At 38.2% G+C, this 12,633-nt stretch overlaps 1 protein-coding gene across 12 annotated transcripts in view; it reads left to right on the forward strand.

Moving 5' to 3' along the window:
• PER3 (period circadian regulator 3) overlaps positions 1–8,700 on the forward strand; it is a 53,747-nt gene extending 45,047 nt beyond the window's left edge. For 10 of the 12 annotated variants that reach the window (XM_038537844.1, XM_038537839.1, XM_038537840.1 and 7 more), the window contains 3 exons: positions 5,394–5,577; positions 6,117–6,267; positions 7,298–7,806. In XM_038537844.1, the coding sequence (XP_038393772.1) occupies positions 5,394–5,577; positions 6,117–6,267; positions 7,298–7,381 (419 nt within the window). In that variant the 3' untranslated portion in view covers positions 7,382–7,806. Of the gene's footprint in view, positions 1–5,393; positions 5,578–6,116; positions 6,268–7,297 lie in introns of those variants that run through there. The other 2 variants (XM_038537838.1, XM_038537847.1) reach the window with 2 other exon arrangements.
• Positions 8,701–12,633: the final 3,933 nt, after the last annotated feature.

Genomic DNA, 12,633 nt, shown 5'->3' on the forward strand with positions numbered 1-12,633 from the left:
GTTTGATATGATTTCAGTCTTTTAAAGCTTATTGAGACTTGTTTTGTGGGCCAACATGTGATCTATCCCGGAGAATATTCCATATGCACCTGAAAATAATGTGTATTCTGCTGCTTTTGGATGGAACATTAAGTAACTAATAGCTAAATAAATATGAATATTTATATAAGTCCTGTGTGGTCTAATGTGTTTTCCCAAGCCATTGTCTCCTGTCTGATCTGTCCTTTGATGTAATGGGGTGTTAAAGTTTCCCAATATTATTATATTACTGTCAGTACATAGATATTTGCAATTGTTATAGATTCTTGTTGGATTGATCCCCTTAATATTATGTAATGCTCTTCTTTTTTGTCACTGATGGTCTTCTATTTCCTTTTGAAGTTTAATAGGCTTATCTTGTTAAAAAACAAATGTTTAACTGAATATATGTAAAGATCACATTGACTTTGCTCAATGATTTATGAATTGAGCAATATCCCATCCAGCAATAGAGAGGAATTCTGAAGGGCTCTACAAAATGGAAGGGTTTTTTTGGTTTTGATTTTGGTTTGGGGGTTATTTTTGGCAGTTAGGGGGCAGAAAAAGGAAGTTACTAGTAAAGAATGCATTTCAGGCAAAGTCACAGTCCTAAGGGAAATGGAAGGGGTTTATCAGGTGGATTATATCATTAGTCCTGACCAGGTAATTCCATGTTGACTGATTAAAAGTTACATTCCTGGGAAGATGAAACTGCAGTTAGGTTAACGGTGCTAAGTCTTGGTTTGCTGACATAGGACTTAGCACAAGTGATTCCTTTGTGGTATCTTGTTTTTTATTTTTTATTTTTATTTATTTTTTTTTTAGTGAGAGTGCACATGCGCAAACGAATGGGGGTTGGGGCACAGAGAGATGGAGAGAGAGAGAATCCCAAATCTGTGGCTCAGTCTCACAACCCTGAGATCATGACCTGAGCCAAAATCAAGAATCAGACACTTAACTGATTGAGTCACTCAGGTGCTCCTTTTGTATCTTTTTTAACAATCTTTTTTTTAAGGTTTTATTTATTTAAGAGAGAACACAAGGGGAGGAAAAGAGGGAGAGGGACAAGCAGACTCTGTACTGAGCACAGAGCCCAGTGTGGGGCTTGAGCCCACAATCCCGAAGTCACAACCTGAGCCAACACCAGGAGTTCAGTGTTCAACCCGCTGAGCTACCCTGGCACCCCTTTTTTAATATTCTTTTGTAGCTAGATCTGTGATCCATTTTTAGTTAATTTTTATATGTGGTGTGAGGTAAGGATTGATACACTTTCTTTGCATATGGATCTCTAGTTGTTCCTGTCCCATTTGTTGAAAAGATTAGTCTTTTCCCCATTGAATTATCTTGGCACCTTTGTTGAAAATAAATTAGCCATATATGTTGAATCTCTTTGTAGGCTCTCTTTTATGTTTTACTTATCTTTATGGCTAGCTTTAGGGTAATACCATATTCTTTTGAATAATGTAGCTTTTTAAATTTTTTAAAGATATTTTATCTATTTATTCATGAGAGACACAGAGAAGCAGAGACATAGGCAGAGGGAGAAGCAGGCTCCCTGTGAAGAGCCTGATGTGGAACTTAATCCCAGGACCCCAGGATCATTACCCGAATCAAAGGCAGCAGATACTCACCAACTAAGCCACCCAGGTGCCTGAGTAATGTAGCTTTCAGATAAGTTTTAAAATCTAAGGAAGTAAACTCTTCCAACTTTATTCTTATTTTCAAAAAATTTTTGGATATTACAGGTCCTTTGTCCATATAAATTGTAGAATCAGTTTGTTTTTACAAAAAGTCCTGCTGGGATTTTTATTGACATCATGTTGAATCAATAGACCAATTTGGGAAAAATTATCATCCTAATAGTATTGAGTCCTCTGATCTACAAGTATGATGTATTTCTCTATTTATGTAGGTCTTTAATCTTTCTCAGCAGCATTTGGTAGTTTTCTGTACCAGTCTTACACATATTTTGCTATATTTATCCCTAAGGATTTCATTTTGTTATGTTATTGTATGTAAATGGCATTATAAAATTTCAGTTTCCTAGTATTTGTTGTTGGCATATAGAAATCTAATTGAATTTTTATTTTGAATGTATATTCTATCTTACTAAACTCATTTATTAGTTTTAGTAGCTCTTTTGTAGGTTCTGTAGGACTTTTCAATGTAGACAATCTTGTTTGCAAATATAGTTTACTTCTTTTCTGATCTGCATGTCTTTATTTGTCTTCCCTTATTGGAATGGTTACGACCCCTAATGTTGAACAAAAGTGGTGAGACTGATACTCTTGTCTTTTTAGCAGTCTTAGGGGGAAAGCAGACAGAATTTCACCATTAAATGTGATGTTAAATGTAGGTCTTAATAAATGCCTTTTATCAGTACAATTGAGGAATTCTTTTCTGCTAATTTGCTGAGATTATTTTTCTGCATCTATCAAGGTAACCATATGGTTCTTTTCCCTTATTCTGTTAATACAGTGAATTACATTAATTTTCAGACATTAAACAAACCTTGTATTTGGTCATGCTATTTTACCCTTTTTATATTGCTGGATTTTCTTTCCTAAGATTTTGTTAGGGATTATCACACTATTATAGCAAGTATTGGCCCTTTGTTTTCGTTTCTTGTAATATCTCTACCTGATTTTAGTACCAGGGTGATGCTGGCCTAAAAAATAAGTTGGGAAATATTCTCTTCTCTTCTGTTTTCTGGAAGAATTTATAATGAAATAATATTCTGTCTTTATATGTTTGGTAGAAGTCACCAGTGTAGTAGCTCTCTGGGCCTGAAGTTTTCTTTGTGAGAAGGCTTTTGGCAACAAATTCAATTTCTTTTGTAGATATGAACTACTTAGGTCATCTATTTCTTTTTGAGTGATGTTTGGTGATTTATATCTTTCAAGGAGTTTCTCCATTTCATCTAAGTTGTTGAATATATTGGCACAAAATTGCTTATAATATTCCCTTATTCTTTTAAGGTCTGTAGAATCTGTAGTAACATCTTCTCTCTTATTACTGATACTAATTTTTTCCTGATCATTCTGGCTGGATAGGTGCCAATTTTATAATTTTTCAGAGAAGTAACGTTTGATTTCATTGAGTGTTTTTCCTATTGCTTTCTGGTTCTGTATCATCCAATTCTACTCTAATCTTTATTCTTTTCACTTTGAATTTTATTTGCTCTTTTCTAATTTCTTAAGTTCAGAGCATTGTTTTGAGATTGTTTTTTCTTTTCTTTTTTTTTGTTTTTTCTTTTCTAAATATATACAGTTGATGCTTTTAATTTCTTCTAAGCACTACTTTACTACATTACTGAAATTCTGACATGAGTATTTTCATTTTCATTCAGTCCAAAATATAATTTCCTTTGTATTTTCTTTGTTGGCCATAGGTTATTAAAAATGTTTTTAATTTCAGATTTTCTCAGATATCTTACTGGCTTCTAACTTATAGTCAGAAAACATTATATTTTTTTAAAAATGTACTGACTCTTGTTTAATGGTCCAGAATTTGGTCTATTTTGATAAAAGTTTCATGTGTACTTAAAAAGCATGTGTGTTCTGCTATTGTTGAGTAGTTTCTTCTATAATGTAAATCACATCAAGTTGGCTAATAATGTTGATCTAATCTTCTACATTCTGATTTTCTGTTTTATGGTTTACTGAGACATTACATCATCCCACTGTAATTTCAATCTTTGCTTCATATATTTTGATACTCTTTTATTAGGTGCATACACATTTAAGATTGTTAGGCCTTTTGATTAATTGAACTCTTTATAGTGGAAAGTACTTTGCTTTATATCTATTTATGTATCAGTGTATCCACTCCAGCTTTATTTTGGTTAGTGTTTATCTGGCATATTTTTCCTTTTTTTACTTTTAACTTATCTGTATATTTAAAATTGGTTTTTGATAACCAGCATATGATTGGATATTGATATTTTTTAAATTCATATCACAGCCTCTGCCTTTTAATTGGAATACTTAGACCATTTACATTTAGTGTGATTATTTATATGGTCAAGTTTAAATAAAATCTTCCATCTTGCTATATATTTTATGTTTGTCTCATCTTCTCTTTTTTTTCTCCTCCCTTCTTCCTTTTTTGATAATTATGTATTTCTAATTATTTTATTTTCTCTCCATTGATGGTTTCTCAGCTGTACCTCTCTTTGTTTTTCTTTTTTAGTCAATGCTCTAGGATTTACAAGTTCATCTTTTACCTATCACAGTTAACCTTCAAACGTTATATGTATTATATCACTTTATGTCTAAGAACCTTAAAAGAGTACTTCCATTTCCCCTTCATATTCTGTGTTATTTTTGCTTACAAAAAATATTATTTCTACATGTATTATAAACCCCACAATAAAATTACTGTTATAGTTGCTTTAAACAATTACCTTTTAGGGAATTTTTTAAATTTTAAATATTTTTTAATGAGGAAAAACATCTTTTATATCTGCCCGTATACTTTTTAAAAAATTAGGTACTTTTGGAGTTTTTGTTTGTTCTATTGTTTCAGAGTTGATTAGAAGGATCTAGAAAGGTTAAATGCAAGATAGGAAAGGAATGATCTGCAAGGCTCATTCAAAGCAGCCATAAAGGGATGGGCCTTAGGATGAATGGATGGCTTCTCTATTGTAACAGGAAGAGGTGAGGAGAGAGTGTAGATATGAGTAAACTTACATTTAGTATCAAGATAATGAATTCCATTTCTAATAGATGAGAGTGAGGGATCAGAAAAGTAGAAAGTAGTGCTTGCTGGGACAGGCTGGTGTGCTGGCTAGAGATTGTCACAGAATTACGCAGCATTTGGATGATCCTTTTGCTGATGATGAACCAATGTGCCTTATTATATATGACTTTTCTCCATATCTTTGGCTATTTGGATTTACATAAGAACAGAATTGACAGTTGGCTTTATGAGAATTGACATTTGAATAGTTGTGAAAGAGGGAAAAAGAAATCTCAGGTATTGCAAAGTGTGTTACTGAGTGATGGACTCTGGGCTCTGAGCTGAAAGGCTGAGGCACTGTTTGAGCTTCGTAGTTGGTACACTTGAACAAGCAGATGAACAAGTAAAGCTGAGATGTTAGTGATTTGGGAGTTGGAGCTGCAATGAAATAGTTGCTAATGATGAAAAAGTGAGGCATGGACTTTAGTGTGGACAGGTTGGGAAGAGTGAGAGGGAGATCTAGGGAAGATGGAGGAGAAGATAGAAAAATTGGGAAGTGGGGTCACCCAGGGCTTGGCTGGGCTGGGTGGCAACAAAGACTGTCAGCTGGTTGCCAGAGTCTTTGAAGAATAAATTTGGCAAATTGACCCCTAACAGGTTTCTCCTAACCTGTAACTATTGTTGATCTTTGATAGGAAGCAGTGACAGCAGTATATACCTTGCTAGTAGTGATTATTCTTCTGAAATCACCTCAAATGGGCAGCAGTTTCAAGGTGTACAGGGAAAAGAAACATTTCCCGGTTTAGCTGAAGAGTCTATGTGGAGAATAATAAAACAAACACCTGAGTGCATTCTGATGACATATCAGGTACCTGAGAGGTAAGAAAGCACTTTAGAAGACCTACTTTTATATGAGTTTTTTTTTATAGTTTAAGTATGTTGTTTAATACAAAGTGACTTTTAAATTACGTCTTTTATACATGCTTTTAGAGAAATATATTTTCACATTCATTCGAGGTCAAGTGATGAATGATCCTAGAACAGTGGCTATAGTGACTGTACCACACACACACTCAGACCCATGCTCAACCAGCATGCTGTGCATCATGAGACCAGAAAACAAAGAAAAGCAGCCCTTCACAAGATAGCACACAAGTGCCAGAACTTTTCTTTTTGTCCCTTGGTTTTTCCCATTCTAAAAAGAGAGAGGAGCTGAGGGGAATCTGTTTCTTCTGTCAGCGTCCTTCAAGCACTGCACAGATGCTTTGCACCAGAAAAAAATGTTCTGGCTTCACCGACCTGACAAAGTGTGGATTCTGTTATTTAACATGCACATTGTATATTAGCAAGAGATATAAAATATATGGCAAACCCAAAAAGTGCCTTATACAGGACTGAGGTTGCTTGTTTGTCCCCAGAGTTACAGAGGCTGTACTGAGAGAGGACCTGGAGAAGCTGGCCAGCATGCAGGGGCAGCAGCCCTGGTTCTCACGTGGGCAGAGGCAGGAGCTGGCCACTGTGCACTCCTGGATTCAGAGCCAGACTGTCCCTCAAGGAATAGACATCCAGGTAAGCACAGTGACAGCAGCTATCCAGTGTGGATGTTTTTCTGGGCCAGGTGGTGCCCGAGGCACTTCATACACTTCCCACTGATCCCACTGAAAATACAGTCCTTACAGATATTTCCACCGTAGGTGTTAGTCTCCCTACTTTACCTACAAACACCAAAGTAACATGTATAGATATTAAATAATTTATATATGGTTGCACAGTCCCTCTCATTTTGACCACAGGTCTTTTTGACTGAGAGCGTATTTATTGGTTGGAATGTTGCAGGGCACCTGCTTTGATATATGATTGAGGGGAGGAGGGGACTAAGAGATTTGCATTTCAGATACTCAATTTGTGTGTGAATGGAGTAAGATTCATACTAGAGGAAGTGTTCATGCAGGATTTTCCGTGAGACCCAGGTGGTCTTTTGCTGTTATGAGATCTTCTCAATAAGATCATATGCGAACGGCCTGGGCAATGGAGCTTTGATTTGCCAGTGGTCCTCATGGTGGCTCTGTGGAATGGTTGTGACAGTTGTACCAGTAATGAGCCCTTTATTCCCTCAGGAGTCAAGATGTGAATGTGGGATGTGATGATGTGAAGTTAAGAACTCTAGCAAGAGAAGTAAACTAGGTGTTCAGAACAGTGTGATATTAAGGCTTCTGAAATAAATATGTGCTGGAATCCTCCCCACCCTCATTTTTAAAGAACAGAACGAGTTCCTGGAACTTAAGGCTGGTACAGATGGCATTGCTGAAAAGCGGGAGCTGAGCCCATTACTCATTTTAAGCATTTTCATTCTCAAAATACTATTTTGTGGGTTTTGAGAAGAGTGTATGAATGAGCCCCAAAGTAATGTAAGCAAAAGTGTGTAAACAATTATCCTATTCCTTCTAATGATAAGGAATGAACTGTCACATAAGCTCTTCTTAGATGTGAATTGAATAAATTGGGGACTAGAAATAAGGTGTTTGGCCAGCGTATTATGGATTTTAAAACTTTTCAGATGATGGTACATCATGCTGTCTGCTTTTGTTCTTTCTTGGAGGACTGTGTCACTTGTGAAAGCAAGGAATCCGTCCGTGTCTTCGCAGAATCCTGTGGTCACACTCCAGCAGCGAACAGCAGTTGAGGGACTGTGGAGACACACTTGCCGGGACCCCCTGGACAACCAGACCTCTTTGTGCATCTCTTTAAACCCCTGACTCCAAGTGACCATGAAGTTGTCACAGAATGTTATGGTTTTCCCTTCTTGATTTTTTTAATCAGCATCATTTTTCTGAAGCGGATATCGTATATACAGTCTTTTATATCTGTTCCTGGTGCACTGAAGCTGTCAGGTTCTGATTCCGCTGTCCTCTGAGATTGGATGGCCTCTAGAGAACTGTGTACACAGATGGCACCCGAAAACAGTGGTAGCCAGAGGTATAGCCAGAAATAGCCCCAAACCTTGGCTTCCTTTATTTCGTTCTGTTGTTACAGAAATCATTTTCCCCATGAGAGACCTTGAGGACATCCTACCTAAATGGTTCCCATAAATGTAGTACTTTCATCTGGTTCTTGTACAGCTTGGTACAGCTTCTCTCCATGGCTCAGATGAAACATTCTCATTTGCCCACAACACAAGTCTCTTTGGTATTTACCAGTAGTAACAAATACCACCCATCGGTACTGGAAATACCTAGTTGTTAGGGTTGGATTTTGAGCTTTGTTCTTGTAGACGCCTTTTCTTTTAATTTTCCACCTTCAACGGAAATTCCCAAAGTCTTATCCTAATAATCAATCTATTTACCATGAGCTTATTCCTTGGAGAGTTGAAGTTAGCTTTTGGATGTGTGATGTTAAAACAGAAAGAGCTCTTCGCTTAATCAGTGATATTCCCCTTTCTAATGTTTTTGTTTTTAAAATAATGATTGTAAAAAGTTTCAGAAGTTATGTAAAAAATAATTATTGTTCTTTTATGCCTTGGTGTTTAAATGTTGCCTCACCAAAACCAACAGTTAACTCTTTCTTTCCAATCAATTTACACACAAGAGGTCTGGCCATTTTTGCTGGAGATCTGTTAAGTGCTAAGACGGGCTGCACGGTAACAGTGGGTGTCCACAAGAGCACAGCCATCCTCATCTTCGCAGGGGTACAGGCTTGGCCAGAGATCAGTGCACTGCACTGGCCAGCCTTCATTGTATCTTCTAGGAAGTGAGTGGATTGTTTACTTGATAAGTTAGCTCCCTGTTCTTTAGAGAAGTCAGTAATTCCTGCCCAGACTTGGAATGACAGATGACCCACGCAGACCAGAAAGAGGAATAGAAGCAAGTAAAGGAGCAGTAACGTTTTATCTTTATGTAACAGGCTGATTTTTCTTTTTGTTGTTGTTTTGTTTGTTTTAAGAAAATACACTTCCTCCTTTCAAGTTTTAAACCTTTCTATAAAAATACATCCTGATAATAATTAGGAGACTTGTCCTTTTTATCCATGATGACTGTTGGGTCCTGATTCTCAACTCCCATAGCTTGGATCTCCTTTCTAAAGTACATTTTCCTGGAAGGTAATTCTGTGTGTCAGAGCCATTTTCAGATGCTGAGCTGTTCCATGCAAATATTCCAATGTGGTAACTCAGGAGCTCTCATAATCTACTCCACCCTGATCGCTGGGTGATTTCTGAAGCCCTTGTCATGTTGGTTAAGTGGCGCAGTATTTTTGCCACTGGTGAAAAATCAAATTTTAAAAAACTAACCAGCTCAGATATTGTCCATCAGTGGAGTCATCACGACCTTCTGTAGGGGCAAAAATTTTAATTTATATGAATCAGAAATAATGTGTGGCTGTCAGAGGTCATTCTGCTTCATGCAGCACATTTTATACCTTACGCTCTCCAGTCACAGAAGCACCTCTTTTTCATTCTTTCTGGATATTTGTTTGAATTTGCTGATCTCATTGCCTTAGTACACAGTTTATATGTACTAAAAAGTGCGTATTATACCAGACTTCATATGAAACTGGTGCTTGTTGTAGGCAGATCTGTAATATTGTTGATGACTTTCCTATGGTGATAAGTAGACTAGGCATATTTAGAGATTTTGCACCATGATGCTCGCACTGCTGGAGGGGGGAGAGGAGGCTGAGCAGTGACACTGCTGCCCCACAAGGGGGCTGTACCCACTTTTACACTTTGTTGTTTAAAGTTTATTAACTTTTTTTTTAAGATTTTATTTATTTATTCATGAGAGACACAGGTTGGGAGAGAGGCAGAGGCACAGAGGGAGAAGCAGGCTCCATGCAGGGAGCCTGATACAGGACTCAATCCCAGGACATCAGGATCATCACGCCCTGGGCCAAAGGCAGGCGCTAAACTGCTGAGCCACCCAGGGATCCCCCATATTAACTTTTTATATTAATAACTACAGAAATTGGTAATAAAAATATATATTATAGGTTTCCATGTTTACATAAATGTTACCCAAAAGGCTGCATTTCCTTGGGTAAGAGGTCAGGATTTATGAAAAACAGAATGCTCTGTGAATGGAGTTGTTTGGTAATTAAGAAAAACTTCATTATAATTCACAAGGTAAATTTAATCTAAACTGAAATTTTGTTTCAACTGAATTTATAATTAATTATATGAATTTACTTGTTTTTAATGCTTATTAATATTTTCAGTCAGTTATCTTTTTTAAGTAAAAACAAACTGGGTACATGTGGAACTTGAGACGTTTTTGTACTATGTCAATAAACCTTTGCCCTGAATATGGATTTTTTTATCATCATGATAAAATGCATTGCAAGGTGCACAGATCAGCACTGGTTTTCTCAGCAGCACTTTGTGTTTGCCTTGTCACAGCATCTGAGCTCTTGCTATGTTTTCAAATTCCTTATCTCATCAAGCCCTCCCAGCAGCACCGTGTATATTGTTAACACTCATTTCAGTGCCTAGTCCATAAAATTCAGTATCAGAAGCACTCATTCAGATTCCATACAGCAAACCTATACTTCACAAAGTGTGTAACTGGCAGCAACAGAATTTCAGAATTAAAACATGGGACAAGGTCCTGAAGCCGACACTGTACATGTTATCCTCATCACATCGTTTTCACCTTTCTGTAGCAAACCAATAACACCAGGAAGTAAAAATAGCTAGGTGTTTATCAGTGTACATGGCTCTATGAGAGGCTGTTCCAGGCACTTTCCATGAATTGTTCATGCTCACAACCACCTTAGAGAGAAGCATTGTTGGAATCCTCATTTTGCAGACAAGGACGCTGAAGCAGAGGGAGTCCTAATGGGGTCAAGGACTCACCCTGTGCCCTGTATGTAGAGAGCAGGGATTGGAATGCTTGAATCCCACCCCAGAGCCCCATCCATGGAGTAGTTGCCTAATGTCACTGAAACAAGGGCCAGGGTTCACAGTTACCCTGCACTGGGATTCCACAGAAGCTCTTTCTGGCATCATAAATATAAAATAGTTTTGTGGTGCCAGAGTTGTGTGTTAGAGAACTAGTATTAGCTTCTTTTCAACGTGAGATACTACGGTGTCATCATAGCTATTACTGTCAACATGATCTCTGAGACAGTGCATCCATTCTTTGAGTTTGAGACATCTTTCTCTATAGATTTGTCCTTGTCTTAAACCCAGAATGTGAAAGCTTTTTTCTTTTTTAAGATTTTATTTATTTATTTGAGAGAGAGAGGGCAGGCACAGAGGGGTAGGGGAGCCCTGTGAGAGGCTTGATCCCAAGATCCATGAGATCATGACCTGAGCCAACTGAGCTCCCCAGATGCCCCTCAGAAAGTGAAAGTTTTTTTTAAACGTGTGTTGTAGGAGAGATCTTTGATGCTTGACAAGCACAGCAGTGATTATGTGGGGCAGTTTGGTACAGCTCTGAAGCTCCATTCCTTCTGAACTGCTGTGTGGTTGATGGAAGAGACCAGCAGCAGGGCAGTTCGTGTTGGCTGCGCTTTCCCGTGTGTTTGCTTCAGGCTGGGAGCTCACACTCTGGATTCTGTACATGTTGAAGCTGCATCTGTGTGGGCACTTTAACAGAATTTAAGTCAGTGTGTACACAGACATAAGTGGGTTTTAACCCGGGGGGCGCCAGAATGGCTCAGTCAGTTGAGCTTCTGACTCTTGATTTCAGCTCAGGTCATGACCTCACGGGTCCTGGGATCGAGCATCACATTGGGTTCCAAGCTCTAAGCATGGAGTCTGCTTCAAGAAGCTCTCCCTGTCTCTCTGCCCCTCCATACCCCCTACCCCACTCTCACTCTCACTCATGCGCTCACTCTCTAAAAATACGTTAATAGGGGATCCCTGGGTAGTTCAGTGGTTTGGCGCCCACTTTGGCCCAGGGCGTGGTCCCGGGGTCCCGGGATCGAGTCCCACCCACATCAGGCTCCCTATGTGGAGCCTGCTTCTTCCTCTGCCTGTGTCCCTGTCTCTCTGTCTCTCTCTGTCTCTCATGAATAAATAAAATCTTTTTTAAAAAATAAATAATAAATTAAAATATAATAATAAAAGTAAAGTGAACAAACCAGGCTCTTCCTTTCATTCCACAATCTGAGCTCCCTCTTCAGCTTTCTTCACTCTGTAGGAGACGATCTAGTGTAAGTGAGCTGTGAGCCCTGAGCTCACAGGAACCGAGATCAAATGGATGTCAGTGTTAAGAGATGAAAGCTTTCAAGTGTTCAGCACTTTGGCAGCTAAGAGGGATCTGAGCATGTGAACTCACCTGCCAAAAACTGAGGAGAAGTCAGACATTTACCAGCTCACATCTTTATATATCCTTCACCTAGGGAATTTTTCCACTCCAAGGTATTGATTTTTTTTTTAAGTAATAATGTTATTTTCAAGGTTAATAGGACATAGAAATAAGATAATATTTAAGCGATTTGTAGTTTGTTTTTTTTATAGAGAGAGAGAGAGGCAGAGACACAGGCAGAGGGAGAAGCAGGCTCCATGCAGAGAGCCCGACGCAGGACTCGATCCCGGGTCTCCAGGATCATGCCCTGGGCTGCAGGCAGCGCTAAACCGCTGCGCCACCAGGGCTGCCCGCGATTTGTAGTTTAACTATTTTAACTAAATTTTATTTTTGTGACTTTTTCTTAATTTTCACTTATTAGCTTTACTTTTAATTTTTCAGAGAATTCTTTTTTATTTTATTTTATTTTATATTTATGAGAGAGGCAGAGACATAGGCTGAGGGAGAAGCAGGCTCCATGTGAGGAGCCCGATGTGGGACTCGATCCTGGGACTCCAGGATCATGCCCTGAGCCAAAGGTGGATGCTCAACCATTGAGCCACTCAGGCATCCCTCAAAGAATTCTTTAAGGATAAATTGATGGAAGGAAAAATTGCAAATTTTCAGGACACATCTATAAGTAAAATAACCA

This window comes from Canis lupus, chromosome 5 (assembly GCF_011100685.1).
Source record: "Canis lupus familiaris isolate Mischka breed German Shepherd chromosome 5, alternate assembly UU_Cfam_GSD_1.0, whole genome shotgun sequence".
Classification (NCBI taxonomy): Eukaryota; Metazoa; Chordata; class Mammalia; order Carnivora; family Canidae; genus Canis; species Canis lupus.